General features: G+C 33.0%; 1 protein-coding gene and 1 pseudogene across 1 annotated transcript in view; both read right to left on the bottom strand.

Annotated features, from left to right (window-relative positions):
- Positions 1–17,014, bottom strand: part of LOC112682830 — a 42,569-nt gene that overhangs the window by 15,325 nt on the left and 10,230 nt on the right. Inside the window, exons 2-4 of the mRNA XM_025553579.1 lie at positions 6,939–7,042; positions 6,576–6,876; positions 4,195–6,468 (exon numbers count right to left, since the gene is read on the bottom strand). Coding sequence (XP_025409364.1) covers positions 4,195–5,488 — 1,294 coding nt within the window. The 5' untranslated portion in view covers positions 5,489–6,468; positions 6,576–6,876; positions 6,939–7,042. The remainder of the gene's footprint in view (positions 1–4,194; positions 6,469–6,575; positions 6,877–6,938; positions 7,043–17,014) is intronic.
- On the bottom strand, positions 11,850–12,870 carry LOC112682825 (annotated as a pseudogene).

The following is a 17,014-nucleotide window of genomic DNA, read 5'->3' as shown; positions in this document are numbered from 1 at the left end:
AAAATGGTATAAAAAGACAATGTAAACAAAACATAAAAATCTGACAGACAAACTAGTAAAAAGTAAGCTAGCTTTGGATACATACGAAAAGTAGTTCCTATGATGCTTCAAAAAAAATTCTTACTGCTAAAAACTTGGTCAAAGACTTGAGACATGCAAAACATTTTATGCACACCGGAAAATCATAATCCTACCAAAACGAAAAGCTCAAATACAAGTCCATATGACTTACATATGACATATACAATATCCGTTTACATTTTAAAGGTATATTTGTGCGATTTATATTAGAAATACTCGACTATAACAATAGTACTAATAAAATATTAATAGAAGAAACATTGTATTTTCTAAACAACTAGGGTGATTTACAGTAAAAAAAAATGCCTAAACTAAGACTCAAAATAACTGGAAAAACGATATAATAGCAAAAATTATCAACAGAGCTGAAAAAATAATTTAACCAAAACAGTTTGACGTACAAAAATAATATATTACAAACATCTCAAAAAGTACCTATTAAACACTTCGCTGTTCATATTAAGAATTAAAATCTAAATTATATTCATGATTTATCTAAATATACAATAAATGAGTAATTTACAGTAGTTATAATAACTCAATTATGTATAATAATGTTTACTATATATATTTTTATTAGGTTTTCTTCTTAGATTAATTTAATTATTTACATTGTAATTAATTATAACAACTTATTAGTTTAAACTTAAATAATATAATATATAATATAATAATAAGTATATCATTTTTTATACGTGCTATTTTAAATATTTTATATTTTGTCATTCCTATAAACTACCCTAAAACAAATTTTAATACTATGGAAAATACAATCATCCAAAGGAATACATGACCTTTAAATAAATATACTTTAATGACTTATAACTTATTTTGTACCTTAAATCAATTTTTTTCTATGATTATTTTAATGGCGCGAAATAAATATCGTACGTATACTCGTATCTTAGATACGACTCATCGGATGATGTGATTTTATGACGGCACGTGTAAAAAGTGAAAACTTCATTAAACATGAAAGCAACTGTCCGACAACAATTTTTAGACCACCAAAATTATTTTTTTTTCAAAGCCCTATATTTTTTTTTTTTTTGTTTATTCCTTTAATAATCCTACAGTTATAAAAATAATTTATTGCTTCTTTGTACGATCTGTTAGATTTATATCATATTTAATACTGTAAAAGAGCTACTAGCACCGTTGAATTATAAATAAATAAATTACACGCGGAAGCGCTTCACGAACAATGATCAGTGAAACGCTATGCCCGGATAATGGTAATATATCAATACGACTAATAAATGCCACCCATTAATAATGTGTTGTTTTTATCAGCGAAGATATTTTTGAGTATTTGGATTGAAAACAACATACTACCCACGTATACACGCTTTTAGAAAGTTAGAATCGGAAAAATGTTAACGTTCTTTTTCTTTTAATTACACCGTCAATATCAATTAAACGACCGTTGGTATTTATCAAGCACGAGAAATTAATGTTGCAAAAAACTCTTCCAAAAAAAAAAAAAATATATAAAACAGGTATTTTCGATACTTACAATAAGACTCTAAATGTTCACCATGGATCATTTACGTTTCGTATATGTTATCCCGAATCACCCGAATAAACGTCAATAATACCGTGGATCGGACGGATCGAATATATGAGAACAGAGAAATTATTTTTTTTTCTTGACCTATCATGTCTCAAGAGACATCTTATATATGTGGTTTTTAAAATAAACCGGTTTTTCATACATATTTTATATATAAAAAATGAATCAAAACCTTTTTAAAATAAAATACATGCGCGTCTAAAAATACTTGTTTTTATTTACGAATTCAAATTCCAACAGTATCATAGATTTAGGTTCAATTAGCATTTGTAAATAATAGGTACTCTGATTTGCATTGTATGCACAGTACAATTATCTTTATTTACTTAGTTATTTATTTGATTTAATTTATTTAACTAAATTAAAAATCAATTACTGTTTTCGATAACACATAAACACAATCAGTTATTCTCAATCTGCACCATGTTATTTTTATATATCAAAAACGAATAAAGTTAGTATATTTTTTATTCACCCGATCCGCATCATTTTATAGTACAATACTAATAGTTCAATGTTAAATCAATTATTTTTAATTATATCAAACCATCAAAATATTATTAAATTGTAAATAATTTTTACTTTAAAATTCCCGTGTACTTTAAATAATAAAAATGTTTTCCCTTCAGTTTATAATATTTAACTCACACAATTATAATCCCAAATTAAAATTTAATTACACGCATTAAAAATTTGATTCGTTACAATATAATATAATAATAAGAGATTAAGATAATGTTATTATTGTTTTACGCGTACACGAATGTTTTCAAATGAAAATTGTAATTAAAAATGCATGATTACGTATCGTAATTAATTTAAAAAAGCAAAATTGGTGACTGTTAATATTAGTAATTGAAGAAATAAATAACATGAAAATATAAGTATTGTTCTGTATTCTTGGGTTTATCTTCAAAATGGATGGCAATTATTTTAAAAAAAAAAAACTCTAATCAAAAAAACTATTTAAATACAAATATAAAATTAGAATCAAGACGTTTAATTACAAAGTCCTTTTTTTTTTTTTAGTTGGCTCAAGATGATTTAGATTTATATTTGATAATAAAAACAAAAACGGTTTTTTATTTAGAACTCGTGATGGAACGACGGTTTAAATAACTTAGTCATATTCATGGTGTTCTTTGCTTTCTGGCTTCGGCATCAATATTATTATTATACGTATTACAACTCGTACATTTCAAATGTACTTGGATCGTTTGCGTAAAAAATTTCAAATTTTAAATATATTCAAATAAAATATTCAACACGATTGTCTGATTCATCTCGTGAATAATAATTACGTGCAATAATAAAAAAAAAAACCTCTTTTTTTAGTTGGACAACATAATATTATCAATCACGTGTTTGGCGTGATGTATTTTGTTACACACGTGTCAACTGTCATCACAAGACGATCCGAATCGAGGAAATGAGTAATACTACAACTAGAAATGTTTTGTGAAAGCAATAATATTTAGGAAAACGAAAAACGAAACACTACAAATACGTAATAGTTTCGTGTATCAGAAAACAATAGGACCAAATGGTATCAGATGTATAATGAACGAGGAAAAAGATAGGTGTTTGAAACGTAATACGCTGTGTAAACACATTACTATACGGTATTTCAATAATTGTAAACAAAGATAAGTATATGCATTATGTGTGCGTGATATCGATTCGATTTGAACAGCGCTGCGTTGGAAAAAAGGATTGGAAATATTAGGAATACGAATAGCGTTAGATGTACACATCCATATCTACCGGTGGGACTGAACGACGGCGTCTATAGTCGTAATATTGAAATTTTTTACATCAGGGACCGGCAAAAAAAGATGCCATTCAAAATATAGATTTTAATTAGCATTTATATACACGGAAATAATAAATTCAACACATAAGACAGCACGATACGAAGAAACTGATATAGTCAAATAGTTCAGTAAAAACAGCTATGGTTGATAGCTATACGTATATATAAATATGACATTTAGACATTTAACCACAGATATATGTATGTGCATTTAACGATTTTTAATACCAGATAACAATTATTATATCGATAAGATAGTGTATAGACGATAAACTTTAAAATTGTATGATGTAATTTGAAAATATAGCACGAGCCAGAAAAAAAGACTTACAGGGACCTAGTATACTCCCTAACCCTTGTATACATGATGCGTTTACCGAGCACTAACACTCCGGCCCGTTGCTCTGTGCGCAAAGGGATAAGGAGTGCATGTTAACAGCCATGTGTATACATTACGGGGTGAATTGATAATAGATAGCCGAAGTATACGTGCATTGTACACCGTTCGTTACGTTAAGATACGATGGCCCGCAGATTGTTCGACGCCGGCGAAAAAAATTAAACCCCGGATAGATTTACAACAATATTTCGGTACTGTTCCGCGACAGGGACGAACAGTAGACGTACTCGACCTTTAAAAATATTAGAGTAGAACACCATAGTGACGAGGAGAGCGATCGACGACGACTACAGGGCACGGTGCGAGTTCAAGAGCAAAGGTACTCACTCATCGTCTGGAGTATCAGCAGACTGCAGAAGCCCAACATGATGGACAGCAGGTGCAGGAACCCGGACTGCTTGTGTCTGGCGAGTACCTCGAAGAACACGACGTACAGCAGCGTACCAGCGGCCAGACCCTGCAGTATGACGGCCACGCGGCCGGGTGACCCGTCCACGGAACCGCCGGAACCGCAGTGCACCAGCACCATGCCGATGACGATACCCACGGGCGTTACCACGGCGAACGTAGCCACATACATAACAAGCACGATCCTGCGGGTTTTCGACCAGGCCAGTTCTAGACCGATGCAGAAGGCGATGACCAGCTTGTGCGTGGCCACGGCGATAAAAAGGTACCACATGTTGTCGACGCGCTCCTCCAGCCCGATGGCCAGGCCCTCAAACACCTCGTGGAACGAGAGTGCTAGCACGGCGAACAAACCACGGAATGACTGGCCGGCGACGCCTCGGTCGTCCGACTGGTCGACGTGGTCCAACTTGGCAGTCTGCTTCTCGGCGTCCTCGGCGCTAGGCAGCGGTCTCTTGTGCGTTTGCTGATGGTTGTCGTGGTAGTGCAAGTGCCGGTGGTGGCGCGGGTCTTCGGGTGCAGCACCGGGCGGCGGTGGCGCGTCCCACGCGGACGTCCGGTACCGTTTGCCCTTGGACTCTTTGAGCAGCTCCCTGATGCTGGCCGTGGACGTGCCGACGCCCGTGTCCGCCGACGACGGTATGGAGCTAGGCGAGCCGGCCAGCGAGGCCCGCGGTATGGACATGGTGCGCCGCCTCAGGCTCATGGACCGGTGCAGCACCTCCTCGGCGGAGCCTCGGTCCGCGTGGTCGGCCGCGAATCGGTCCAGCACCGAGTGTACGATCTCGTCGATAATGAAAACCATGAAGAACCCGGCGCAAAAGATCAGGTCACCCAGGTGCTCGGTGCCCTGGTCGTTAGGCAAGTGGCCGGCCTGCTGCAGCCGGCTCACGCCCTCGCGCACCTCGGGCTGCAGGTGTAGTAGTGTGGTGAACAGCAGCACACCGCCGCCGAAGCACAGCAACAGCGAGACGACGGGCGAACCGGTGGCCGAGTCGCCGCCGTGCGAGTGGCCGGCTACGGCGCGGCCGGCCATCGGGTCCGCCGGGTCCTTGCGCCACCACTTGGTCAGCTTGATGGGCACGACGCCTAACACGAACGAGCCCAGGCCCAGCACGAGCATGGCGAACGTCTTGGCCACGGTTATCTGGTCGACGAGCGCGGTAGTGCTGGTCGCGGTCGCGTCTTCCGACACGACCACCGTGTCGGCCATCGGTCGCGGTCGGATGTAACTGTTCCCCCGGTGCTACGCCACCACCATACGAATGCCGACCGCGTGTTATCAGAACTCTGATCCGCGGGCCGTACGTGCGAGCGGTGTTGCGACAACGATCTCCGGCGACTTGGAGGCCGCGAGACTATCCTAGCACCGTGTAGCACTGACGCGCGGGAACGGTGACGACGGTGACGTGAAAGTGGTCGACTGCGCGCACCTGCACCGGGATGCGATCGTTCGCGTGAGCATAGCACTGTAGAACAACGAGCGGGACATGCACACCTCGAACGCGCGCGGACACCGGTCACTCGGTACGTTAGCGTGCGTCGACTGACGAGTGATTGCGCGCGCGGCGTGTGCGACTATACGGCGATCTGGTGCGGCGACAACACGATTAAACACCGCGCCACCTCGTCGCCACTACCGCCGCCGCGGCCGCAACCGTCGTAACTCGTAACCGCCGCCGTCGCTACCACTACCACTCCGTTCCGTAGCACTACCGCTGTAGCACAGTAATATAGGTATACACCATTATAGGTATACACGTGTATATTATTATTGTGGTGCGCTGCAGTTTCTCTCCGGCCGCCGCCGTCGATCGCATCGTTGACACGTCCGAGTGTGCGCCGCAGGTCGATGTCGTTGTCCGATTGGGCCACATGCGACGACGGACGGAAACGCGTCCGTCTTATTTTCGAAAACGCCGCGAAAACCGCTCTCGCATGTCGTCCGACTACCGCAGCTACTGCTGCTGCGATTGTAATTGTGATCGTTGCCATCATTAAAGTAAAACGCATCTGAAGGCGACCAGAGTGCCAGAAGAGTGTTGCTGATGACGTAATCTTAGACATAGCGTCGGTGTCGTGATTTCGGCGAAAAGAAATTAGTATTTCCTATTTGGGATGATTGAGCCAACAACGATCGCCCCTTCCGAACACGTCACAACGATATTACTGTTGCTAACAGAATGTACAAGACTACAAAAAACGTGATTGTTAATTTAACGTTTGAACTGACGTATTGATTTTTATTCAAATACGTTCGTTATTATTATTAATCGATACGATATGTTTCGGAACTGTACCTTTTTTTTTTCAATTAATAAATTGTACGACACGCTGGGAAATACGACCCAAGTGCCGACAATGATTGTAATGCGTACGATTTGTCGATAAGTCCACTTGAGAATCTTTTAGAGTATTCGTGGCAATCTGTTAGAAAAAATTGACAACAAACGTCGGTAATAGAATATGAACGAACGAATGTGGTAAAATTGTATGCTTCAAATACAGGGAGGTGCTAAGCTTTCTCTAACTCGCACTGTTCAGGCATTTCAGTATATTTTTCTTCGTCATCAACACCTTAGTATGTTCCCTCATAATGACCTCAATATAAAAATTATAAACCAATTAGAAACAAAAAAATACAAAACACTATCTAAACCTACGTCGCAAACTCCATTCCCATTTAAACCCTCCGATTTCTCGTCTTTCCGTTGTCAATCTCCCCGAGAACCCGATCCGTGGATTCATCCGTAAATGGTGTCGAGATCTATATATAAAAAAAAAAAAAAACAATATTAAACGTACATAAACGAGCATGTATGACTCCTGTCACGTTCTATCATTGGATATGCGCGTCCCTCACCCGATATTTTCATGATTTATTTTCATAAATCACTTTATTTATCTTATTGTGCAACAGGTAGCATTTTGTTAACAGTTATCAATTGGTCAATATGAAAAAAAAAGAGAATGAAAACAAAAGCGTATTCACGCTTTTGGCCATCGACCCGGTGATTTTCTCCATCGCTAACAAACATTTCCCACCGTTGTTGTTACCACGTTCCCGTACGTCGGATTAAAACGTACGCACATCTTGTAGTACTCCGTGTAGCACCGTGTAGATTGTTGACGCGCGTTGATGCCGCACCGCGTCGGACAAATCTATCGGATGCTTTCACCGGTCCGCGGTTCGCGCTTAAAAGAAAGCATATTATATTTAAACCGACGGTAAATCCACTACGACTACACGCGCATTACCATAATATATGCAATAATCGAAATCCGCGTAAGCGCGCGCGCGTTTCCGCCTCGTACGGGCCATAGGAATCTGGTCCCGTACGTCCGCCGCCGTTGTAACATTATTAACAACGTTATTGTCTCTCGTCCGCTAACCCGGCGAAAGTATGCCCCGTACCCGGCCGGAGCCGACGGCCCATAGGTACGTGTAGGCAGAGGTGGAACTAGGAATTTTTACGCCTGGGGAAAACGTTAATTTTCATATTATAAACCGATAATCAAATACTCTTCTCGAGAATTGCCTTCTAATAATCAATATACAATCATACTTATTGAGTTTTACCAACCTATTGTCAGTATTTAACGGTGTTAAAAATATCAAATTAGTTGTTGATAATTACAAAAATTACACTCTCTACGCTCGGGGACGAATCCCCGTGCTTCCACCTTCTAGTTCCACTCCTGCGTGTGGGCACACGTAAAACGCCGTGCGTCCGATCGGCGACTGGGCCCACGCAGGGTGCGTACCGTGAACAGAGCTTGTTTCCAAAAAAATATCAAAAATAAGTGAAATGTGTGACATATTTGGTTTTTAAATGTATCTTATACGATTTTTAATTGCACTATGGTTGTTATTATATTTTCATATTCAGTTCCAAACATTTTATTTATTTTTGAAACACAAATGATGAACTAATCCAATAACGTTTTTATGTTTTAATGAAATCGAGAAGTAGTAGTGTGCTTCAAAAGAGATTAAACAGCGTTAACCACAGATCGAGAAATGGCTATACATTTTAATCTGGAACACGTTATTGATGATTTTAAAAACTCGACTGAACACAGAATTGTGTTATGATCAATTATAATTATTTATGAAATTTATTTCCTTTTTTTCATTCAACTATATAACTACGTTTTTGTTTATTTATCTTACTATTCTAAATGCTATATATTTAATTATTTTTTTTTCGTAATTTATTTTAAATTTTAATTATGAAGACAGTTATAACAATAAATAAATAGCATTCAGTCACTGTTTTTTTTAAAGAAAACATTTAAATTTTAAATTAAACCGTTATTTAGACAATCTTGCGTACATTTTTACCAATATTTTGAACGTTTAAAATAATTTCCAATGGGAAAGGGAGGCAGTGGTAATTTTTTGCATACCCCAAAAAAGAGATCTGTACATGCCTTAGGTGTATGCGCTCACCAGGGTCATATTTACCATTGCGTAGGATAAGCAATAACCTATGCCCTCGATTTATTAGAAGTCCTTGGACTTTTATGATCACAACTTACATCGTATAAAGTAAATATAAACAATATAATGTTTATTTTTTTTTTTAAAAAAAATCACCGTAAAATACCACAGTTCTTGTTTTGCCTAATAGCCTCAAAATGCCCCGAGTCCTGACGCAGGCAAAAGAATGTTCCGGAGCCCAGAGTGATGTGCTGCAGTTATATGTTCACCGTCACGACGTCATCAACAGTAAAATTTCTGGTTTATCGTGTTCTAACATCATGCCCGCGCCCGCAAATTAACACGTGGTTGGTACATTATACGTATCCTCGGGTCGAATCAAATAACATAATGACATTAATAATGCACCGCCGCAACTGTGTCTGTTGTTTGTAATTACGTATTTACTCGGCGATACGGGTATCGCCACGAACTGTTTGTGCACATTTTAAGAAAACAAGTACTACACAAACCATTTTCATCTCAAATCAATCAATATGTGATGGTATATATTTCACGTTCGCTTCGCATAAATATCAAAAAATGAATGTTAACGCTGGTAGAAAAAGTAAATATAGATAATATGAAAATAAATTGTATTATATTCGAATTCCTCTATCGTACATTACCTAATTATTTACATAATTAAAAAAAAAACTTCTTTCGACAGTTAATTATGTTTTACCAAATATTTCAAAATATCATCGACTAGACGATAAATCATTGTCACTGGGCGACATTTGTTTCGAGTTTAAATCATGCACTGCGAATTGTTTATTACGACTTGCGGGCACCACACAGCATTATCCACGCGCTTTGTACGGAACTTTAACATCGAATATTATGTTTACTTTTATCCGTTTAAGATGTAGCTCGATTTTCAATGAATAAATTCGATCGGGTGCTCAAGTGCTTACTGCGTGAACATAATAATAGTTGTTGTGTAGTTCGTATTCGTATCGGAAACGAACAATTTAATTCATCGCTTGTTGGTATAAATTTACATTAATGCATGAGTGGTTGAGTAACATTATATGCAGACTCATAGACCAGTGGTGCGCAACCTGTGGAGGGACCAATAATTTAACGCCAAATATAAGTCACATATATCATAACACGTAATGGGGTTGTTTGGTCGAACTAAATAAATTTGAGGGTCATCATTCAAAAAAGGTTATACATCTTTGTTCTAGACTACATAATTGCAATATACTATATACTTTATATAGTTATTTATATACATATTACTATTAACAGTGCCGTATTTAGACATTTGCGCCCCTTGCGCCCCAGCGTAAAAAAAAAAAAAATGGTGCCCCTCTAAGGGGCCTACCCATGGAAAATATAGGAGATAGATCCTTATAAACCTTTTAGATATTCTAATATCAATGCTATTTTTATGTAGTAGGCACGCCACCACACGCCGCACACGATAACATAATACGCCGTATTATTATAAATAATTTATGTTTATTGTCATTATCACAAAAAATTAGGGAACTAATACTAGGTATATTAATAATATTCTGTATCACTGATAACTATATTGCTGTAAATGCATTAATAATATATATTAAAATATTAAATACATTAACATTAATTTATGATACTTTATGAAACAAAAAAAAAAAATTTCAAAATAATCATAAAAGTTCGATAATTCAAAAGTGAGCAAATTTCCGACCACAAAATTTTGGTGCTCTCAAAAAACTGTTGCCCAGGACAGTTGTAGTCAGTACCCCCCCCCCCCCCCTCTCAATATCCCCCTGCCTATCCATATATCCTATATATAATAATTAATATATATATATATATATATATATACATAGACTATATACAATGCAATATTTATTAAATGTTTACAAATGTAAAACCAATTCCAAAATTACCCATATAACATATAATATATATTATAGTAGAGTTATCCAAAAATTGTTAAGCAAAACTCTGAAATTTAAATTGAAATTAGAAATTGAACACGGTAATTATATTACAGAAAGAATACGTATACCGTTTTTATCATAGTTTTTTTCAGGAAATTGAGAAAAACAATGACATTTAACGATGCATCTAATTGATTTTTATAAAATAAATGATATTATCGAGAATGACAGTAGCTAGTATTTATTTGGTTATTTAAATGTTTATTGACGTTGAAATGTTGAAAGAGATGGGGGATGGCCAACTGCGAGAAAATTACGTATTCTAAAAGCCAATATGTAAATTCCGCCGGAAAAGAAATTAATATTTTACAAAACACAACAATTTATTTTATATATATATATACTAAATACATATCGATATGATAACAATTATGCGTTTATCATTTAATTAAATATAAATGTTATGGTACAGCTATATATAGGTACGTATTCGATCGGTAACTTGACTTCATGATTGATAACGTATGTACATCGGTTGCTATCATGTATTATGCATATATTGTTTTTAATAAATTTAAAAATATTGAAAATTAAAATAATTAATTAATAATACATTATTTTATGTAAATTAACACATTTGATTATTTAATTAATATGTTAAATATATAAAATATTAATATAATATTTTAAATGTTATATTAACACACAAATTTATTTAACATTTTGTAACATGTATATATTCTTTTTAATAGATCGTAGGTAATCGTGTAACCAAAAAAATTAAAAACTGAAATAATAAATTAACAATACAATAATTGTTTAGGTAATCTAATAAATGTATTTAACATTTTGCCGTTTATTCTTAAAACCTACTTTTTTCAAAAATTCATACCTTGAAATTCGTCTATCTTCTTTTATTTGTCGGTGTTCATTTATAAATATTCTATTTTTTTTGTTGTTATTTTATTTCTTTGTTGTACTTCTCCTGCACTTCTAATTTTTATAAATATGCGTCAACCTGAATATCCTGTAAAGCGTCTATAAATTTATATACTGATGGATGATGACGATAAAAGTATGCATTAAATTTCGAATGGAAAAATGCACACACATTATTCGTTATAATTTCCGATTTAGATGCCCACAAAGTAGGAATGAATATTTCTTGCATATAAGTTTCTGTTAAATAATCCCAAAGTTCTACTTTTTTATCGATAGATGGCATATCTGCAAATTAAATCAAAAACAAATGAATTTTCGACTTTATCAGGTTCGAGGAATGGAAGACCAAAAATATAATTAAAACATTTTCCTTCAATATAAAGTTTAGATAGGCTTAAATTTTGTAATTTTCTAAACCACGCTTGGCCGAGATGAAAATTACAACCTCGAATACTCGAATACTACTCTTTGGCCATATGCTGCAAACCGCTTCGTGTATTTCAATCTCAAAATCAATTACAAATATATTTAGGTTAAATACAAAACCTCCGGTCAAATATACATCACATAACTTATTAAAGAAATTTTCATAAATCGTTGTACTTTTATTGGGAAGCAATGTATACCAGAGACGTATATATATATATATATATATATATCATTTTAAAAACTATGCAGTACAAAAAACTGATAAAAATATTTATTACAGAACTAAAATGTTCCATCCATAAAAATGTTTTCCATAGAACACAAGTATTTTAAATTTGTGAAACATGTAAATATAATTATATTTGTTTCCTTGTCATTAATTAGCAAAAAATGTTCAATCTTGTCAGTCATTATATTCATATTTATTAGAGCTTCATGTACTTCATTAATATTCTTGGGAAGTGGTGGATGATATTTAGTTTTTTTATTACATACATTTCTACAAATAAATGAAAGATTATAAATCAATAATTTTGTATCGTTTCATAAATTACGAAGTTCTTTTATAATTATTTTAGATGGAATTTCGTTTATATTACTTTTGGAAATTTTTCGTTTAATATTATTACTTACGGCTTGACGTTCAACTGTAGAATCTGATTCATGATTATGTTCCAAAAATTATTTTTTTTTTTGTTAAGTATGATTTTTGTTGTTTAAGACTAATTTGACTCTGCATGATTTCTTTGAGCAAATCTATGTTGAATTACTTCTTATATTGGAATTATATTTAAATTTAACATTTTTTAGCACCAATAATTGTTTGATGTTTTGGCTAAACACTTTTGTAAGTTCCATTTTAAATACACTATTACACGACACAATACGTATTTAACTAACTTGTGATAATCTTGTACTTGTGAAGGACCCGATGTTTAGTATATTGCGTTTAAACTTAAAAATAAAATTGGCTTTTTTTTACAAATTTGTCTCCAACATAACATACTAATTAAATGATATATGTACATAATAGCACATAAGTATTTATGATGCATATAAATAACTATGTTATCGTATCGGTATGTATATAGTATCTATATAATAAATTGTCACAGTTTTTATAATGTATCTTATCGGTTTTGTCGCAGATTGTATAATGTTAATTTTATTTTTAGCGCAATTTACAAATCGACTTTTGGAAAATGTGTAATTTTTTCGCAGTTTACATGCAGCCAAAAAGATATTCATCTTTAAAAATTTACCAATAAGCAGTGTTCACTTTTGTTTTGTGGAATATATGTTTTCTAAACTGATAATAAAATTTGAATTCAATCGTATCACGAACTTCAAAAATTATTGTTAAAAATTAATTTCAAGTATGGATTTTAAAATCAGTGTTTTGTTATAATACAGGATTGTTTGCATACAGCATCGACGATTTATTGAAGATGTTCTGAATTTGATATTGTTTAAATTTCAAAGATCTAAAGTTAGATAAATTTATTATATAATACAGATTAAGTCTTAATAGTTTATTCCAGATATATAGTATCCGTTATACTCGTGCATAACGGCCAAACAAACTATAACTCATTGACCATAATCTTAAAAAAAAAAAAGGGAGAAATAATTACAACTGATGCTCGTATATTCGCTATAACGCTATATATTCGGAGCCTAGACTTCAATGATCTTAAACATCAAATGTAATTATTTCTCCCTTTTTTTTTAATTCCGCGTGTAAACTCACGTGTCCTCCATGTACTGAGCACCTATACAGGGTTATCAGCTATCATTCCAGTTTTGGACCTTGAAGAATTCTCGTATTAGAAAAAAATAAAAATATATCAATATGATAAATAGCACGGTTCCGAATGCTATTATCAATTATTGTACACATTAAATTGGGCGTGGATTTTAATGCAAATTTTTTTTCGGTATTCGCTTGCTCAACAACGTTTTAGGTCTGTACATTACGAGCAACGCATTGCTTATTCTTTGTATAAATTGAATTTTAAAACCTAGAGATTTTTTGTTTTTTCCAACATTTATACTTGGTTATTTTCAGTAAATTTTATTACATAATACGTACAATGACGTATTTTATGGATAGTTAATATTTTACGCGTACTTTTTTGTCGTATAACTATTGGGGATTTCAGTGGAATTTTATTTTACGGTTTTTCTTGTGGTTAAGGAAATCATTTTTTTTTCTTAAAATTGAAAATAATGTAGAAGTAAATACTTGAGTAATTGTTTACCACAATGTACTTATATCAGTAAATATGCATAAGGTATACGGTTTATTAACGGTTTACATTTCATAGTTTCTAAATAATTTTTAAAAGTTATTATTATTCTTTAAAGTTAATAAAATGTATATTATGTTTTAAATCCAGAATGAAATGAGGAAAGTATATCAATCATTTTAAAACTCCATACAGTTATATTATATAATTAATATATAATTTATGTATCTAAAACTTTATTAATAATGATATTGTTTAATTTCTGTTTAAGCATTAGTTAACTAAAATTATTTATTTTGATATTAGATCAATCAAAAAAATTGTTAAAGGTATATTTTAATTAGAATTAATAATGTACAACATCCGAAATATTTGAAACTGTAAAAGTTCGATCGTATTATAATTCCGTTGGTAATTAAAAATAAAAAATAAATAAGAAATAAATGCTCAAAGTTTATTTACATCAGTAAAATTTAATTAAAACCAATTAATAAATATGACACTGATCATTTTTATTTATCCATTTTACGATGCACAGATCCATACGCTAAATCGCTAATTATTGAAAAATATTGTTTTAACATGAACATATTCAGACATACAAACTGCATAATGTATAACTGATGTTAAAAAATTAATTAATTCAAACCATTTAAGTTTTTAATGATGTATAATTATAAGTAAATATTTTGATTACTAAGCTGTTTACAACAAAATAATTTAAAGTAAACATTCGGCTTGGTACATTATTAAATTCGTGAATGTTTGATAAAATATTAGTCAATATTGTAATATTAATTTAATAAAATTTATTGCAATGGTTATTTTTGTGGAATTATTATATCTGTTGATTTTCATATAAATTCTTACAATATATTGATAGTCGTCTAATTATTTTTTATTGAAATGCATGGCCAAAGAAATTATAACAAAATATAGAATAAACAGATTTGAAATAAAAAACGGTTTTGGATAGAAGCCCACATATAGATAACCATAAATGTTTTCAACAAGGATAAGTTTTCATTTTTTTTTTTTTACTGTTTTGTTCTTCGTTGTACTTATATTAAAGTTCTGTGAATTATATTTTATTCCCGTAAATTATCTAGGTGACGTTGAATAGAACATACAGATACATATAAAACAATATAAAAGACCACGTGTATACATATATATTATTTATGGTCAGACTCAATACTACATAAGCTAGCACACATAAAATAATTATTAATTTAGTTATAGCAAAACGATTTTAATACAATTTCTAAAACTGTATTAATATGTTTATAAACAAATAGTAACTATATATATTACGAAATATAAATCTATAACTATTTTAAATAATTCAAACATTATGTATTTATAATAAAACATTTCGGTTTGATAATTTGGGTTTCATCTTCGCAGTCATTATAATATCAATCGAAACTCTGAGTTTAGCCAAATTATCTGTAAATGATTAATTATTCTTCTTTTTTGTGTAAAACACATATTGCTACAAAAATTGATTTCTGTGGATGCTAAAAACTTTTTATTAATGACTTTTAAACTATTGTCTGTGACCTTATTGATTACAAATCAATTAAGTAAAATATATAGTTAAAAGATAATTGTGAACCTTCTTAAAAATCATATGCAATTCTAATCGGAGTTTTGGATTAAATAATCTTAAGGAAAAAAATTACGCTTTATTATGTAGACAAATTAAACATTATACTGTATATCTGAGACTTACAGATTGTTATTTAGTTCCTAAGTGCCACGGTCATTTGAATAGATTAAACATAATAAGAATCCCGCGGAGTTCACTTCCGATAGACACGCACAGTATACGTTATATTATTATACTTAGAATATACTCATGAACTTGATTGTTTGTTCGTCACCTTGGTTCACGTACTGGTTCAATGATTCTTCAAAATTATAACGTAGAAAAAAAAAATGTAATAATATAATACGTATTTGATATTTCTAATGAAATCTCTCATTATCTAATAAATCAGCATTTTATCTAGTCAATATTCGATATGAACAAATTATTTTTCTAAAACATAATAACCAATTATCAATTAGTGTGTTTGTAATATGCTAATTCAATATGATTCTTTAAAGTTATAAAGTTTTTAGTTGAATTCAACACCAATAATAATTTTAGTAGTTTGAAAAAGTTTACTTTTTTCTACATTCAAAAAACCAAGTTTTTCAATTACAGATTATATTGAACTAATGTTAAAAGAAATTTGCGACTGCGTAGTACGTTGGGAAGGTCAAAACATCCAATGAGAATCGACTGTGAATTCTTTGCGTGACTGCATTGACATTTCTGGAATGATTCTCCGAATTTTATAAAACTCAAGTATGAACAATATAAACAGACTAAAAAGTCGTAAATTACAATGGATTTGTTGTGCCATGAATTAAACTCGCTAAAAAACTGATGCCACGATTACATTATTCCGCCACGATATTGCGACGGAATCATTGAATAAGACGATTTTTAAATAGAACTGTTCAAATAATTATAGTATTACCACAGAAATAATAAGTAAAGATTACACTAGCGATTGTCCAATTTGAACTAGGTCTGAATGATGGCGTAGTATAGTTTTCATACGAAATACTTCTGGCACAATCTCAATCGTAAAACGCATATTTTAACGTGATATTATTTCCGTTGAAAATATCCGGAAACCAGTGCCGAATGCCAAACATGCATTTTAATACGAACGGTTCATTATAAAAACTTTGTTTCT

This window comes from Sipha flava, unplaced genomic scaffold, assembly GCF_003268045.1.
Source record: "Sipha flava isolate LNK unplaced genomic scaffold, YSA_version1 211_pilon_pilon, whole genome shotgun sequence".
NCBI classification, from domain to species: domain Eukaryota; kingdom Metazoa; phylum Arthropoda; class Insecta; order Hemiptera; family Aphididae; genus Sipha; species Sipha flava.
The sequence above is the reverse complement of the archived record's forward strand: the minus strand, read 5'-3'. Positions and strand labels throughout refer to the sequence as shown.